This window comes from Oncorhynchus clarkii, chromosome 6 (assembly GCF_045791955.1).
Source record: "Oncorhynchus clarkii lewisi isolate Uvic-CL-2024 chromosome 6, UVic_Ocla_1.0, whole genome shotgun sequence".
In the NCBI taxonomy this organism is placed as follows: domain Eukaryota; kingdom Metazoa; phylum Chordata; class Actinopteri; order Salmoniformes; family Salmonidae; genus Oncorhynchus; species Oncorhynchus clarkii.
In genome coordinates this window covers 55,660,222-55,678,998 of record NC_092152.1, presented here as the reverse complement: position 1 = coordinate 55,678,998, position 18,777 = coordinate 55,660,222, and the positions used below count along the sequence as shown (strand labels likewise).

At 41.5% G+C, this 18,777-nt stretch overlaps 1 protein-coding gene across 50 annotated transcripts in view; it reads left to right on the top strand.

The window, feature by feature from the left end:
- Nucleotides 1-18,777, top strand: part of LOC139411311 (cugbp, Elav-like family member 1) — a 56,214-nt gene that overhangs the window by 22,533 nt on the left and 14,904 nt on the right. For 43 of the 50 annotated variants that reach the window (XM_071157476.1, XM_071157490.1, XM_071157474.1 and 40 more), the window contains 6 exons: nt 7,821-8,008; nt 12,887-12,969; nt 13,853-13,901; nt 14,073-14,207; nt 14,750-14,829; nt 16,156-16,317. In XM_071157476.1, the coding sequence (XP_071013577.1) occupies nt 7,821-8,008; nt 12,887-12,969; nt 13,853-13,901; nt 14,073-14,207; nt 14,750-14,829; nt 16,156-16,317 (697 nt within the window). The remainder of the gene's footprint in view (nt 1-7,820; nt 8,009-12,886; nt 12,970-13,852; nt 13,902-14,072; nt 14,208-14,749; nt 14,830-16,155; nt 16,318-18,777) is intronic. The other 7 variants (XM_071157504.1, XM_071157502.1, XM_071157496.1 and 4 more) reach the window with 1 other exon arrangement.

Genomic DNA, 18,777 nt, shown 5'->3' with positions numbered 1-18,777 from the left:
TTTTCATACCTTACTACCTTACCAGTACCATACATGGTTTTACCAGTGGTGCACACATGGGGTGCAATTAGTTTTTTCAAAGGTAAAAAAAAAAGCCCCCAAAAATGTGTTATCAAATCAAATGTATTTATATAGCCCTTCTTACATCAGCTGATATCTCATAGTGCTGTACAGAAACTCAGCCTAAAACCCCAAACAGCAAGCAATGCAGGTGTAGAAGCACGGTGGCTAGGAAAAACTCCCTAGAAAGGCCAAAACATAGGAAGAAACCTAGAGAGGAACCAGGCTATGAGGGGTGGCCAGTCCTCTTCTGGCTGTGCTGGGTGGAGATTATAACAGAACATGGCCAAGATGTTTTAAATGTTCATAAATTACCAGCATGGTCAAATAATAATAATCACAGTAGTTGTCGAGGGTGCAACAGGTCAGCCCCTCAGGAGTAAATGTCAGTCGGCTTTTCATAGTCGATCATTGAGAGTATCTCTACCGCTCCTGTTGTCTCTAGAGAGTTGAAAACAGCAGGTCTGGGACAGGTAGCACGTCCGGTGAACAGGTCAGGGTTCCATAGCCGCAGGCTATTTGCTAACAAATAGTTAACAAGTACTAAAGCATTCCAAATATGCTAGGTAAGTGCTAACGAACACATGCGAACATAAACTAATTGCAAGGACAGGCCCAAATTTTTTTACAGGTGCAGTGAAAGGTGCAGTGAAATGTGTTGTTTTACACGGTCAGCCATAATAGTACGGTACCCCTAGAGCAAATGACGGTTAAGTGCCTTGCTCAAGGGCACATCGACAGATTTTTCACCTTGACAGCTCGGGTATTCAAACCAGCGACTGTTAGCAAACTTGCCCAACGCTTTAAACACTAGGTAATGTTAAAAGGCTACTCACAGTTTTCTGCACAGAATAAACAAATATTAGACAGGATACAGTTGAAGTCGGAAGTTTACTTACACTTAGGTTGGAGTCATTAAAACTCGTTTTTCAACCACTCCACAAATTTCTTGTTAACAAACTATAGTTTTGGCAAGTCGTTTAGGACACAAGTAATTTTTTCCAACAATTGTTTACAGACAGATTATTTCACTTAGAATTCACTGTATCACAATTCCAATCGGTCAGAAGTTAACGTAGTGTAGGTAGACTGTGCCTTTAAACAGCTTGGAAAATTCCAGAAAATTATGTCATGGCTTTAGAAGCTTCTGATAGGCTAATTGACATCATTTGAGTCAATTGGAGGTGTACCTGTGAATGTATTTCAAGGCCTACCTTCAAACTCAGTGCCTCGTTGCTTGACGTCATGGGAAAATGAAAAGAAATCAGCCAAGACCTCAAAAAAAGAATTGTAGTCCTTCACAAGTCCGGTTCATCCTTGGGAGCAATTTACAAATGGCTGAAGGTACCACGTTCATCTGTACAAACAATAGCAAGCAAGTATGAACACCATGGGACCACGCAGCCGTCATACCGCTCAGGAAGGAGACGTGTTCTGTCTCCTAAAGATGAATGTACTTTGGTGCAAAATGTGCAAATCAATCCCAGAACAACAGCAAAGGACCCTGTGAAGATGCTGGAGGAAACGGGTACAAAGTATCTATATCCACAGTAAAACGAGTTCTATATCGACATAACCTGAAAAGCCGCTCAGTTAGGAAGAAGCCACTGCTCCAAAACCGCCATAAAAAAGCCAGACAACGGTTTGCAACTGCACATGGGGACAAAGAACATACTTTTTTGAGAAATGTCCTCTGGTCTGATGAAACAAAAATAGAACTGTTTGACCATAATGACCATCGTTATGTTTGTAGCTGAAGACACCATCCCAAGCGTGAAGCACGGGGGTGGCAGCATCATGTTGTGGGGGTGCTTTGCTGCAGGAGGGACTGGTGTACCTCACAAAATAGATGGCATCACGAGGAAGGAAAGTTATGTGGATATATTGAAGCAACATCTCAAGACATCAGTCAGGAAGTTGAAGCTTAGTCACAAATGGGTCTTCCAAATGGACAATGACCCCAAGCGAACTTTCATAGTTGTGCCAAAATGGCTTAAGGACAACAAAGTCAAGGTATTGGAGCGGCCATCACAAAGCCCTGACCTCAATCTTATAGAAAATTTGTGGGCAGAACTGAAAAAGCGTGTGCGAGCAAGGAGGCCTACAATCCTGACGCAGTTACACCAGCTCTGTCAGGAGGAATGGGCCAAAATTCACCCAACTTATTGTGGGAAGCTTGTGAAAGGCTACCCAAAACATTTGACCCAAGTTAAACAATTTAAAGGCAATGCTACCAAATACTAATTGAGTGTATGTAAACTTCTGACCCACTGGGAATGTGATGAAAGAAATAAAAGCTGAAAAATAATTCTCTCTCCTATTATTCTGACATTTCACATTCTTAAAATAAAGTGGTGATCCTGACTGACCTAAGACAAGGATTTTTTACTAGGATTAAATGTCAAGAATTGTGAAACTGAGTTTAAATGTATTTGGTTAAGGTGTATGTAAACTTCAACTGTATATCTTAATCAAGGGGATTGCCTCTGCTGTTACCGAGACTCAGATGCTTGATCTTGCAATAGCCAATTGGCTAGCAAGTTAGCTAACCAAATAAACAGCTGGAGAGAATTAATTTGGCACATTTTAGAAAGTTATCTTAATAGCTATAACATATAGCTGGCAAACAGTTGTGAATGTCATAGAACTAAGTGTAACTTCATCACCTCACTTAAGTTGCACTGCACAGGAGTGACTCCCCTCACAAAGCTCCCATTTGCTAATTTGTACATTTTTGTAACCAAACACTTGACCGGCTCAATCAGCTGTTTGGTAAACTTCATAATGAAAAATAATCAGGTGAAATTAAGAACGCAATCTGTTTTATCTATTAACCTAGTGCACACGTTGACTGCATTTTAAAAAATTGAAACATTGATAACAAAAATATTTTCCATGGAATTGAAAATCATACCGTGTGTATTTCAAAATGCCACAGTATACCGCCCAACCCCATTAAAGCTTATGGTTGGTTTGCCTATATGAGGCCATTTGGATCTAGAATATTTTTACATATTATTCAGTGATCTAAAGGTAGTTTGGGTTATCAATACCACAGAAATAGAACCAGGTTGAACGATTTTCACAAATCGTGCTTAATTGAAGGGCATAGATTTACCTTGGACCAGAATGTCCTTCAATTACTAAAAAGTGAACTCTTGTCATGACATTTCAATAGGCAGTTTTGTGTCCGTTGAGATGATATTTCCTGGTATTCTTAAAGTGATAAAGGATTTTGGCAATTCGAGTCCGATGAACACGTGGGTATAATTCTTACATCTGCGTGCAGTTTGAAGGAAGTTGCTAACTAGCATTAGCGCAATGTTTGGAAAGTATGGAAACTACCTCTTAACTTCCTTCATACTGGATACATAGACATAAAATGGTATCCATTAGTTAATCTGAATTTGGGGATGAAGATAAAGGGCATCATTGCCAAAATCCCGAAGTACCCTTCATGTGCTCATAAGATGGTGTCCTTAGATCTATCGCTTTACGTTTTTCTCTGAACATGTTCCGTACTCTCTCGGTCTTTCTCAATGTACAGTGCATTCGGAAAGTGTTCCGACCCCTTCACTTTTTGAACATTTTGTTACGTTACAGCATTATTCTATAATGGATTAAATAAATAGTCCTCATCACTCTACACACAATACCCCATAATGACAAAGCAAAAACAGGTTTATAGAATTTTTTTTGCTAATTTATAAAAAATGTAAAACACATCTGAGTATTCAGACCGTTTGCTATGAGACTCCAAATTGAGCTCAGGTTCATCCCCTTTCCATTGATCATCCTTGAGCTGTTTCTACAACTTGATTGGAGTTGCCCTGTAGTAAATTAAATTGATTGGGCATGATTTGGAAAGGCGCACATCTGTCTATTTAAGGTCTCACAGTTGACAGTGTCTGTCAGAGCAAAAACCAAGCTTGAGGTCGAAGGAATTGTCTGTAGCGCTCCGAGACTCAATTGTGTTGAGGCACAGATTTTTATTTTTTACTAGGCAAGTCAGTTAAGAACAAGTTCTTATTTTATAATAACGGCATAACCCGGACGACGCTGGGCCAATTGTGCGCCGCCCTATGGGACTACCGATCACAGCCAGTTGTGATACAGCCTGGGATCGAACCAGGGTCTGTAGTGACGCCTCTAGCACTGAGATGCAGTGCATTAAACCGCTGCGCCACTCTGGTTGGATGGGGAGCGTCATTGCACAGCTATTTTGAGATCTCTCCAGAGATGTTGGATTGGGTTCAAGTCCAGGCTCGAGCTGGACCACTCAAACACATTCAGAGACTTGTCCCGAAGCCACTCCTGCGTTCTGGGGAAGGGTACCAAAACATTTCTGCAGAATTTGAAGGTCCCCAAGAACACAGTGGCCTCCATCATTGTTAAACGGAAGTAGTTTGGAACCTCCTAGATTTCTAGAGCTGGCTGCCCAGCCAAAGTGAGCAATCAGGGGAAATGGGCCTTGGTTAGGGAGGTGAACAAGAACCTGATGGTCACTCTGACAGAGTTCCTGTGTAGAGATGGGAGAACCTTCCAGAAGGACAACCATCTCTGCAGCATTCCACCAACCAGGCCTTTATGGTAGAGTGGCCAGACGGAAGCCACAGTAAAAAGCACATAACAGCCCACTTGGAGTTTGCCAAAAGGCACCTAAAGGACTCTGACCATGAGAAACAGGATTCTCTGGTCTGATGAAACCAAGATTGAACTCTTTGGCCTGAATGCTAAGTGTCACGCCTGGAGTAAACCAGGCACCGCTCATGACCTGGCCAATACCATCCCTACGGTGAAGCATGGTGTGGGGATGTTTTTCAGCAGCAGGGTCTTGGAGACTGGTCAAGATCGAGGGAAATGGAGCAAAGTACACCCATATACTTGATGAAAACCTGCTACAGAGAGCTCAGGACCTCAGACTGGGGTGAAGGTTCACCTTCCAACAGGACAACGACGACCCTAAGCACGCAGCCAAGACAACGCAGGAGTGGCTTCGGGACAAGTCTCTGAATGTCCTTGAGTGGCCCAGCTAGAGCCCGGACTTGAACCCAATCCAACATCTCTGGAGAGATCTGAAAATAGCTGTGCAGCAACGCTCCCCATCCAACCTGACAGAGCTTGAGAGGATCTGCAGAGAAGAATGGGAGAAACTCCCCAAATACAGGTGTGCCAAGCTTGTAGCGTCATACCCAAGAAGACGCAAGGCTGTTATTTCTGCCAAAGGTGCTTCAACAAAGTACTGAGTAAAGGGTCTGAATATTTACATAATGTTTGGACACTGATTTGGCCGATAAAAAAAAAAAATAATAATAATAATTTAAAAAAAATCTTTATTTAACTAGGCAAGTCAGTTAAGAACACATTCTTATTTTCAATGACGGCCTATGAACGGTGGGTGAACTGCCTTGTTCAGGGGCAGAATGACAGATTTTTACCTTGTCAGCTCGGGGATTCAATCTTGCAACCTTACAGGTAACTAGTCCAACGCTCTAACCACCTGATTACATTGCACTCCACGAGGAGACTGCCTGTTACGCGAATGCAGTACGAGGCCAAGGTAAGTTGCTAGCTAGCATTTAAACTTCTTATAAAAAAACAATCAATCAATCAATCATAATCACTAGTGAACTACACATCGTCGATGATATTACTAGTTTATCAAGCGTGTCCTGCGTTTCATATAATCGATGCGGTGCGTATTCGCGAAAAAGGACTGTCTTACTCCAATGTGTACCTAACCATAAACATCAATGCCTTTCTTAAAATCAATGCACACGTATATATTTTTAAACCTGCATATTTAGTTAATATTGCCTGCTAATATTACCTGGCTCGTTGCGAACTCTGTGAAGACTATTTCTGAAGACCGTTCTCTTGCGTTCATTGCACGCAGAGTCTGTGTATATGCAACAGTTTGGGCTGCCTAATTTGCCAGAGTTTTACGTAATTATGACATAACATTGAAGGTTGTGAAATCTAACAAGAATATTTAGACTTATGGATGCCACCCGTTAGATAAAATACAGAACGGTTCTGTATTTCACTGAAAGAATAAACATCTTGTTTTCGAGATGATAGTTTCCGGATTAGACCATATTAATGACCTAAGGCTCGTATTTCTGTGTATTATTATGTTATAATTAAGTCTATGATTTGATAGAGCAGTCTGACTGAGTGTTGGTAGGCAGCAGCAGGCTCATAAGCATTCTTTCAAACAGCACTTTTGTGCGTTTTGCCAGCAGCTCTTTGCTGTGCTTCAAGCAATTGAGCTGTTTATGACTTCAAGTCTATCAACTCCCGAGATTAGGCTGGTGTAACCGATGTGAAATGGCTAGCTAGTTAGCGGGGTGTGCGCTAATAGCGTTTCAAACGTCACTCGCTCTGAGACTTGGAGTAGTTGTTCCCCTTGCTTTGCAAGGTCCGCGGCTTTTGTGGAGCAATGGGTAATGCTGCTTCGAGGGTGGCTGTTGTCGATGTGTTCCTGGTTCGAGCCCAGGTAGGGGCGAGGAGAGGGACGGAACTTATACTGTTACACTGGCAATACTAAAGTGCCTATAAGAACATCCAATAGTCAAAGGTATATGAAATACAAATTGTATAGAGAGAGATTGTCCTATAATAACTACAACCTAAAACTTCTTACCTGGGAATATTGAAGACTCATGTTAAAAGGAACCACCAGCTTTCATATGTTTTCATGTTCTGAGCAAGGAACTTAAACGTTAGCTTTTTTACATGGCACTTTTACTTTCTTCTCCAACACTTTGTTTTTGCATTATTTAAACCAAATTGAACATGTTTCATTATTTATTTGAGGCTAAATTTGATTTTATTGATGTATTATATTAAGTTAAAATAAGTCTTCATTCAGTATTTTTGTAATTGTCATTATTCCCCCCAAAAATCGATCGGTATTGGCTTTTTTTGGTCCTCCAATAATCGGTATCTGCGTTGAAAAATCATAATCGGTCGACCTCTACTTGAAATATTCCTGTCCTATTTGAAATCTTTTGTGCAATCTCAATAAATCCGTCTTACATTTGTGTTTGAAATGCGATATTGGCCTTAACAATGAATATGGTGTCTGAATGCATAAAAATAGAATTAGCCTAGTCAGAATTTGACTACTTTATTAGGTTAGACGGTCTTGATTGGATTTCTCTGATGATATGGAGGTAGGTGTTTGTCAACTGAAAACCTAGTTGGTTTGTGCTTGCACAAATTCATATTATATTTATTATCATCTATTAATTCATTCACATTATGGATTTGACAAGGATGGACTTGATGTTCTTTTGTTCTGTGCAGCCTTCAATATTACCTGAAATAAATCATTGTTTGGTTATCTCAAAACAAATGTCGCATTCAAGATCTCTTTAGAACTATTGGTCTTAGTTGCATAGATAATTTCTCTGCTGGCAGTATGCATTTGGTGCCGTATGTTTTTGTATGCATTTTAGAATGTTTCCTCAGTCACGTCTCCTCTTTCAACTGACACTTAACAACTTTACTTGACTACAAGTTATGCAGTGCTACTGAAATAGTCTACACTTGATTGTACCTTTCTGCAAAACAGCCCTTGCTCAGAAGACACCATTTTGTGAAGCTTCCAGTTGCTTAGTGTATTATGCAATTGTTATTTCCAGCAGGGACATATTTAGTGTGCCACTGGGGAAGACTGCTTTTAAATGTAGCTTATTTTGCCCTAGTTCACGTCATGTAGCCATATTATAACAACCATTCTTTCTCTCTCTCAGGGCAAAGAAGATGAATGGGTCCCTGGACCACCCAGATCAGCCCGACATCGATGCTATCAAGATGTTCGTTGGCCAGATCCCACGGTCCTGGGCAGAGGAACAGCTGCGGGAGCTTTTTGAGCCTTACGGTGCCGTCTACGAAATCAATGTGTTGCGTGACAGGAGTCAAAACCCCCCACAGAGCAAAGGTGACAGTGCTGTCTTGAGTTCTTCACAAGAGGTGTCCATTACACTTCCTCACCCTATCCAGAATTCCCTGCCTTTTTTATATGTATTGGCTGTGTTGCTGAATTCTCTGGAATCCTCTTTCCGATAGCTAAACAATCTAAGCTTCTGCCTATTTGCGATATTCTCTACTTTACTTCTCCCTCGGCTACCACAGCATATCAAACAAGCAGGACTCAAAATTGCGATTTAACGTTGTTGTTTTTTGCAACATTGTCTGAGCTGGAGGACGATTGCCAGTCAAAATATGATATTTTTTTCAGTTTAACAGATGTATGTTAATTGGTTAAAACGCAGATTGGTTTTGCTCCAATGCAATGTTTATACTGCGCCCTACTTGTGCAACTGCAATATCCTTAGTTACAACAGACCGAGAGTTTTACCCTACATCCTAAATTAGCCTACAAAATATATATACAGTACCAGTCAAAGTTTTGGGCACACCTACTCATTCAAGGATTTTTCTTTATTTTGACTATTTTCCACATTGTAGAATAATAGTGAAGACATCAAAACTATGAAATAGCATATATGGAATCATGTAGTAACCAAACAAGTGTTTGGTTAAAAAATCAAAATGTATTTTATATTCGAGATTCTTGAAAGTAGCCACCCTTTTCCTTGATGACAGCTTTGCTCACTCTTGGCATTCTCTCAACCAGCTTCACCTGGAATGCTTTTCCAACAGTCTTGAAGAAATGTCCACATATGCTGAGCACTTGTTGGCTGCTTTTCCTTCACTCTGCGGTCCAACTCATCCCAAACCTTCTCAATTGGATTGAGGTCGGGTGATTGTAAAGGCCAGGTCATCTGATGCAGCACTCCATCACTCTCCTTCTTGGTCAAATAGCTCTTACAAAGCCTGGAGGTCTGTTGGATCAATGTCCTGTTGACAAACAAATGAAACCAGATGGGATGGCGTATCACTGCAGAATGCTGTAGTAGCCATGCTGGTTAAGTGTGCCTTGAATTCTGAATAAATCAGTGTCACCAGCAAAGCACCGTCACACCACCACCTCCATGCTTCACGGTGGGAACCACACATGCAGATCATCCGTTCACCTACTCTGCATCTCACAAAGACACGGCAGTTGATACCAAAAATCTCAAATTTGGACTCTTCAGACCAAAGTAGAGATTTCCACCGGTCTAATGTCCATTACTCGTGTTTCTTGGCCCAAGCAAGTATCTTCTTATTATTGGTGTCCTTTAGTAGTGGTTTCTTATCAGCAATTTGACCACGAAGGCCTGATTCACGCAGTCTCCTCTGAACAGTTGATGTTGAGATATCACTTACTTTAACTCTGAAGTATTTATTTGGGCTGCAATTTGAGGCCGGTAACTCTAATGAACTTATCCTCTGCAGCAGAGGTGACTCTGGGTCTTCCTTTCCTGTGACGGTCCTCATGAGAGCCAGTTTCATTATAGTGCTTGATGGTTTTTGCGACTGCACTTGAAGAAACGTTCAAAGTTCTTGAAATTTTACAGATTGACCAAAATTCATGTCTTAAAGTTATGATGGACTGTCGTTTCTCTTTGCTTATTTGAGCTGTTCTTGCTATAATATGGACTTGGTCTTTTACCAAATAGGGCTATCTTCTGAATACCACCCCCATCTAGTCACAACACAACCGATTGTCTCAAAACGCATTAAGAAGGAAAGAAATTCCACAAATGTACTTTTAACAAGGCAGACCTGTTATTTGAAATGCATTCCAGGTGACTACCTTATGATGCTGGTTGAGAGAATGCCTAGAGCAGGCCTGGGAAATTGTTTTCCATGGAGGGCCACATTAGAATATATTTTTGCCGTCGTGGGCCAGAATCATATTACAGAATTATGCATCATGTGTATGGCTGTGTTGACAGATATATCTACTGTAAATCACAATCAGATATGCTACTTATTTATCTTTTTTTAACATGCACAGAAATAAACCACATCCATGTTCTCCTTTTGACAGGTATTTTCATTATTAAACAGGCAATGAACTACACAAAGGGAAAAGTACACTGTGCATTCAGCACCACAGACAGAACTCTTGTTAACGGGTATGCACAAGAAAAAGAAAGAGAGAGCTCAACATTACATTTAAACTACTCAGTGTGAGGAGTGAAGTCTCTGATGGGCATTGACTAGAGCAGTGAAGTCAGATATAGTTTCTGACGTCGCTATGCGCAGGATTTCTGAGAGGTGAGAGTCAGTAAGAGATGAGCTATCTTATATTTCCTCACTGAAAATGTCTGTTCACATACATAGGTTGACCCAAACAGTACAAACATCTTCTGAGCATGACTCCTAATCTTTGGGAAGTTTTGTTCATCGAGAGATGCATAGAATCTCGTCAGTGACATTGTTTTGAATAGTTCTCCAATCACTGCATCAGACTGAAGATCGATAAGCTCAAGTTGCAGGTCAGTGGGAGCGTTATCCACTTTGAAGGTGAAATGAGAGGAAACCAACCGTGTCATTTTCCAGGACTTTGAAATCCTCAAAACAATGAGAACTCACCGTTCAAGCACGCAGCGGCAATGTTTACCCACTGGTCATCTGATAGGGAACAGACTAGTAGTGTCGGAAGGTGGGTGAGATTGTTGGTTTCTACTTGGCGGGTCAGGAGGAGTAATTTTCCCTTGAAGGCTTTGACAAGGCTGTACAGCTGATGTGCAAAAAGGCCCTTCCCTTGTAGTTTGGAATTCAGTTCATTCATGAGGGCCATGATGTCAACGGTGAAGGCAAAATCAGCCAACCATTCTTTATCTTGCAGTTAAGGGAAATCCACATTTTCCTTTCATTTGCAAAAACTCAGCCAGCTCCGACTTTTGGTCCCACACTCTTTTAAGCACCATCCCCAAACTCATCCATCTCACGTTTGTGGTATCTGCATGACCTAACTCTCTCTTCCAACAGTGAGACAAACTGCCTGTGATTTAAAGATTTTGCTCTTATGAAGTTTACCACTTTAGTGGCTATCTAAAACATGGCTCATTTTCAGAACACATTTACAGAGCACCTGATGAATAATGCAATGCAGGAAAATAAATTTCGGGTTCAGCTCAGCTACTTGATCTTGTATCCTTTTCTAAAGGCCAACATTTTTTTCTGTGAAGTTTGGGCACCCGTCAGTCACACTAACTTTTTAAAACTCACACACTTATTAACCTCCTCCAATAAATCTTTCCCTGTGGCTGTGCTCTTCATTGACTGCACTGAAGCAAGCTCCTCTGTAATTTCAAAGTCTGGGGTTATGCCTCGTAAGAATATCAACAACTGCGCCGTGTCACGTGCATCAGTGCTCTTATCCAAGGCCAATGAGAAATAGGTGAAATCCTTTACCTTGTCTTTCGACTGTTGTTCCATATTTTCTGTGATGTCCTCAACACGCCGTCTCACTGTTCGTCTTGACGGGGAAACATTTTCAAACAGCTCTTTCTTGTCGGGGCAAAGTTTTGCTGCAGAGTCAATTAAACATTCTTTAATGAATTCGCCCTCAGAGAATGGCTTGCCATGTTTGGCAATTTTGTGGGACAGTTCAAATTGTATTTGTCACATGCACCGAATACAACTGGTGTAGACCCTAAAGTGAAATAATTACTTACAAGCCCTTAACCAACAATGCAGTTAAGAAAATACCTGGAAGTAAGATAAAAAATAAAAAATAATAATAATTAAAGATGCATAGCTAGCTCTCGCAATTCCGTCATTTGCTGAATTCAGTTTTGTGAGAAGTCCTTGCTGCTTTTGCTACTGAGAAAGCTACTCTTTCGATGCCCTTGCCCTCTGCTCAGAAGACATTCCTATATTTCTCTGCGTGTTTCGTTTGGAAGTGTCAGGACAAGTTGTAGTCTTTCAAGACAGCGATGCTCTGTTTGCACACAGCTTTCCCTGATACCTCAATGAAGAAATATTTTTATGCCCACTCGCTGGAACATTGTCATTGTCTGCTTTCCTTTTCTTTTAAATCTTTGAAAAACTAATTTTTGCGCAATTTCTAGCTAGCTACTATTTGTAACTGTGATGTGTGTGTGTGTGTGTGTGTGTGTGTGTGTGTGTGTGTGTGTGTGTCAGCTTGTCAGTCACTGTCTGTCCTCATGCAGTTATTTATACGTGCCTTCAAATTAAATGTCCCGCAAGCAATGTGAGTTAAATCATTACAGAAAGGCGAGGTATTCATTGGGCTTTTAATTTGAATAACAAATACGTTTGTGATCTGAGCATAATTCCGCGGGTCATATTAAATCAGGTAGTGGGCCGCATACGACCCCCGGGCCGGCTTTTGCCCAGGCCTGGCCTAGAGTGTGCAAAGCTGTCATCAAGGCAAAGTGTGGAAAGTTTGAAGAACCTCAAATATAAAATATTTTTATGTTTAACACTTCTTTGGTTACTATGGGATTCTGTATGTGTTATTTCATAGTTTTGATGTCTTCACTATTATTCTACAATGTAGAAAATAGTCAAAATAAAGAAAAACCCTGGAATGAGTGGATGTCCAAACTTCTGACTGGTATTGTGTATATATATTTTGGGGATGTTTGTTCAAATCCCAGGTTTTTATATCAGCTGTTCAGAAATGAGACTCAGATGTAGGCTAGCCTACATCATGTCGATCAAATTGGTTGATAGGAAGGGTTCTAAGGAGGGAGAGAAACGTGAAGGGAGGGGGATGTGTGTGTGAAGTAGCGCATGTACAGAATGTTTTTTAGCTCCGGGGAAGAGGCTTCCAAGGGGGGGACTGTGGTGGTTACTTTCGGTCGCCCACCAATACTCTATCAATGTCATTTTAAAATTGAGTGTCATTTACTTTGTTGTCTAACAACTGTCTATATCCCATTCCAAACAGGTTGTTGTTTCATAACATATTACGCTCGCAAATCAGCATTGGAAGCACAAAATGCCCTTCACAACATGAAAATTCTCCCTGGGGTGAGTAGAATTGGTGGAAGTTTTAACTTCATCAGTAAATCGAATAGGCAAAGTATTGGGTAGCTTGCCAGGTTCTAGTACAACAGTCAGTGCTGCTGTTCAGCTTTTATCTCAATGTAGGGCTCTATAAAATATTTTTTTCTCCCAAATTCCCTTTTCTCCATTTAGTTTTTACAGGTTTCCATTTCCCCCTTTTTTTCAGGTTTTCCCTCTCAAAATCACAGTTTAAATAGAGCATCCCATTTAGTTATTTTATAAGTTGACAACAATGGTTAAACAACATCAGGAGACTGCTTTTGAGGTATAGATTTTCTACATTTTTATTTAGATTTTGGTGTGTATTTACCCTTTATTTTCAATGGCTCCTAGCAAGAGGCTGTTTTTGTAGAGCAGATGTGATGATAGAGTTTGCAAAATAAATACTGGATTGATGCAAATAATCTCATTCTGCCAGGTAAGCATAGGCTACTTTGTAGTTGACATTTAATTGAGAAGGTTTTTGGGAAAGCCTTTCCATCTACCGGAATACTTATTTGCATCATTGTTAATGCCTAACAAAGTGGTAGATGCGCTCACCACACATACAGTCAGGGGGAATTCTCGTTGCTTCTTCAGAAAGTTGCAGGAAATACCCATCACTGATGCACTCTGTTCATGTTTTATGATAAACTTGGGCAATACATTTAGTTGATTCCCTACTAAGTCCAAACATTTTTGAATATTGTTGAATTCCGTTTTAATGTCTGGATTCTGCGATTCCGTCTGCCTTCTCCGCATCGCAGATTTTATAGGGATGCCTTCCACACATATCCATTCATACCTATCAAGGCAGTCTCTGTCAGCACTTCTTGCTTCCTTTAAATTCAATGTCTTTCCTCAACAGATGCATCACCCCGTTCAGATGAAGCCAGCTGACAGTGAGAAGAATAATGGTGAGTATAGCTACATCTCTGCAGGCAGTGGAGACTGTTGGATGGTGTGGTAATTTGTTTTTACGTTGAAGCCCTACCTCTTAGAAGCTGCCCTTGTTGTTGTATGTTGTCTCTAATGCAGTTGGTCATTGTTTGATGAAACAACCTTTTCTTCCTCATTGCCTCTTTCAGCGGTGGAAGACAGGAAGTTGTTCATAGGGATGATATCGAAAAAGTGTAATGAGAATGACATCAGACTTATGTTCTCGCCATACGGACAGATCGAGGAATGTAGAATACTACGTGGGCCGGATGGACTGAGCCGTGGTGAGGCAGATTCAGTTCACCTTTCATCCTCATCGTCATACACACACACACACACACACACACACACACACACACACACACACACCCAAACACATTTACTCTATCAGTTATACTGTAAGGACTGGTCGTTGTTTTAACATTAATCATGCGTACCGCATGATTAATACACACTCACTCTAAAATAGTTGCAAACAGATGAGTGATAAGTAATTGCACTCATTTGTCCTCTCGTTGACAAATCCCACATCTTCCATACAAATCCTCTCACAGAACATGTGCCTCTCTCAAGGTCATCACTTGCTAATTCTAGATTTAGCATATTGACTAAGTTCTAGTAATTGATGATCCAAATATCTGTTTAATACTGTTCCAAGTGTGTTTTTTGGGGGGCTGTTCAACTAAAACAAGACTTAAAACAACTTACCAGACTCCATAGCATGCTGCAATCTGGGCTGTATGCTTTCTGTTATCTGTTTCTAAATGCTGTCAGAGGAGTCAGGACCATGTATGTCAACCATTTACGAGATGTTCCCCTTCTGCAGGTTGTGCGTTTATCACTTTTACAGCAAGACAGATGGCACAGTCAACAATCAAATCCATGCACCAATCACAAACTATGGAGGTAAGCATTGAACCTGAACACCTCCCATCCCTCAGAAACAGAGACTCTACACTGAACAAAAATATAAACAGAACAAGTAAAGTGTAGATCCCATGTTTCATGAGCTGAAATAAAATACTCCAGAAATGTTCCATATGCATATAAAGCTTATTTCTCAAAATGTGTGCCCAAGTTTGTTTACATCCCTGTTAGTTGGCGTTTCTCCTTTGCCAAGATAATCCATCCACTTGACAGTTGTGGCATATCAAGAAGCTGATTAAACAGCAAGATCGTTACACAGATGTACCTTGTACTGGGGACAATAAAAGGCCACTCTAAAATGTGCAGTTTTGTCTCACAGCACAATGCCACAGATTCTCGAGGGAGCATGCAATTGGCATGCAGACTGCAGGAATGTCCACCAGACCTGTTGCCAGATAATTGAATGTTAATTTCTCTACCATAAGCTACCTCCACCATTGTTTTAGAGAATTTGGCAGTACGTCCAACCGGTCTCACAACCGCAGACCACGTGTATGGCGTCAACGTTGTCAACAGCGTGCCCCGTGGTGGGGAAATGGCATGGGCTGGCATTAGCTACGGACAATGAACAAAATGGCATTTTATTAATGTCAATTTGAATGCACAGAGTTACCGTGATGAGATCCTGAGGCCCATTGTCGTGCCGTTTATCCGCCGCCATCACCTAATATTTCAGCATAATAATGCACGGCCCCATGTCACAAGGATCTGTACACAATTCCTGGAAGATGAAAAAGGCCCAGTTATTCAATGGCCTGAATACTCACCAGAAGTAACCCATTGAGTGTGTTTGGGATGCTCTGGATCGACGTGTGCAACGGCATCTTCCCGCCAATATCCAGCAACTTCGCACAGCCATTGAAGAGGCATTCCACAGGCCACAATCAACAGCCTGATCAACTCTATATGAAGGAGATGTTGCGCTGCATCTGGTGGTCACACCAGATACTGACTTGTTTTCTGATCTAAGCCCCTACCTTTTTTAAAGGTATCTGTGACCAACAGATGAATGTCTGTATTCCCAGTCATTTGAAATCCATAGATTAGGGCCTAATGAATTTATTTCAATTGCTCATTTCCTTATATAAACTGTAACTCAGTTAAATCTTTGAAATTGTTGCATGTTGCGTTTTTATATTTTTGTTTAGTATAACACACCTGTTGTTTTCCTCTTTCCCTTATATGATTGGCTCGCTAAAGGGCCCATTGCTCAAGTAATGCTACTTTGAAATTGCTGTTATTGTGCTGGAGGAATATCGAAGATTGTTTTCAAATGACACCATTTGCTGTCTACCGAATTTTTAGGGCTGTTCGTCTCCCATCGTCGTGAAGTTTGCCGACACGCAGAAGGACAAAGAGCAGAAGCGCATCGCCCAGCAGCTTCAGCAGCAGATGCAGCAGCTCAACGCTGCCTCAATGTGGGGGAATCTGACCGGGCTCAACTCTCTGGGCCCACAGTATCTGGCAGTAAGTGACCACCTCCTCTTGCACCATCCCCAGCAGAGCTTTGGAAAGACCCGTGGCTTGGCTTGAAGCCCTTGTTAATGTTCCAGTTTAGAAATTGACACACTTTTTTTGGTTCAAATTTTGCGAGGTAGTTATTCAAGACAACGCTTAGCTGATTGTTTGTGTTTGCAAGCAAATTAAGGTTTGGGCTGCAATTAGCTACAATCGCAGGCTTGTTCGGGAAAGATGAGGGTTACAGCTGGGACACATTAAAATGCACTGCTGTTTGGCAGACTGGTTTAGACAGTCTCTAGATCAGGGGTGTCAAACAAATTTTGCCCCGGGGGGGGCGCATTCGGTCTACATAGAGGTCCGGAGGGACGCACTGAAAATGTGTTATATTTAATCGCCGTTAAAATTGAATGTAGATCCATTATAATTTCTACAGTTTTAATTTGTTTTTACTGATTTAAAAGTATATTGAGTTCGCAGTGTGGTGCCAGGTAAACAACCTCTCCCTCAATGTCGGCAAGACAAAGGACATGATTATGGACTACAGCAAACGGAGGGCCGAACACGCCCCCATCCACATTGACAGGGCTGTAGTGGAGAGCTTCAAGTTCCTTGGGTGTCCACATCACTAAGGAATTGTCATGGTCCACACACACCAACACAGTCGTGAAGAAGTCACAACAACGCCTCTTCACCCTCAGGAGGCTGAAAAGATTCGGCATGGGCCCTCAAGTCCTCAAAAAGTTTTACAGCTTCACCATTGAGCATCTTGACTGCCTGCAGCACGGCTTGGTATGGCAACTGCTTGGCATCTGACCGCAAAGCTCTACAGGGATAGTGCGTACTGCCCAGTACATCACTGTGGCCGAGCTCCCTGCCATCCAGGACCTTTATACCAGGCGGTGTCAGAGGAAGGCCCTAGAAATTGTCAGACTCCAGCCACCCAAGTCAGACTGTTCTCTCTGCTACAGCACGGCAAGCGGTATCGATTAGGGTTGAATGGCGGAAACCCGGTTACTGAGATTTACTGTTCAAAACCACTCCCCTTTCCTGGGAAAAATAACTGCAAGAAACCGGTAAATTATAATACATGATTTATAGAAACAGCATGACGTGAAATGGAACTGTTAAATTATATGCAATGTCTAAATCTTGCTTCTCTGCGGTATCAATCATCAAAGCTTATGTTGGGAACATACAGCCCATCTCAGTATATACATATGAGAAAGCAGTATGTTAACATTATTAAAGTGACTAGTGTTCCATTATTGAAGTGGCCAGTGATTCCGTGTCTATGTATGTAGGGCTGCAGGGTTGAGTAACTGGGTGGTAGCCGGCTAGTGATGACTATTTAACAATTTGATGGCCTTGAGATAGAAGCTGTTTTTTAGTCTCTCGGTCCTAGCTTTGATGCACATGTACTGACCTCGCTTTTTGGATGATAGCGGGGTGAACAGGCCGTGGCTCGGGTGGTTGATGTCCTTGATGATAGTACCGATGCAAGTCTGGAACCAACAGGACCCTGAACAGCTTCTACCCCCAAGCCATAAGACTGCTAAGTAGTTTGTCCGGGTAGCTATTTGGTTAAATATTTAACTATCTGCTATCTGGCCCTTCTTGCCCTAACTCTTTCGAATCACATGTGCTGCTGCTACTGTTTATCATATACCCTGTTAACTAGTCACTTTATCCTTACCTATATGTACATACAGTTGAAGTTGGAAGTTTTTTTTCCACAATTCCCTGTCTTAGATCAGTTAGGTTCAACACTTTATTTTAAGAATGTGCAAAGTCAGAATAATAATAGAGAGAATGATTAATTTCAGCTTGTATTTCTTTCATCACATTCCCAGTGGGTCAGAAGTTTACATACACTCAATTAGTATTTGGTAGCATTGCCTTTAAATTGTTTAACTTGGGTCAAACGTTTTGGGTAGCCTTCCACAAGCTTCCCACAATAAGTTGGGTGAATTTTGGCCCATTCCTCCTGACAGAGCTGGTGTAACTGAGTCAGATTTGTTGGCCTCCTTGCTCGCACACACTTTTCTGTTCTGCCTACAAATGTTCTATAGGATTGAGGTCAGGGCTTTATGATGGTCACTCCAATACCTTGACTTTGTTGTCCTTAAGCCATTTTGCCACAACTTTGGAAGTATGCTTGGGGTCATTGTCCAATTGGAAGACCCATTTGCGACCAAGCTTTAACTTCCTGACTGATGTCTTGAGATGTTGCTTCAATATATCCACATAATTTTCCTCCCTCATGATGCCATCAATTTTGTGAGGTGCACCAGTCCATCCTGCAGCAAAGCACCCCCACAACATGAGGCTGTCACCCCCGTGCTTCACGGTGGAATGGTGTTCTTCAGCTTGCTTGCAAGCCTCCCCCTTTATTCTCCAAACATAACCATGGTCATTATGGCCAAACAGTTCTATATTTTGTTTCATCAGACCAGTGGATGTTTCTCC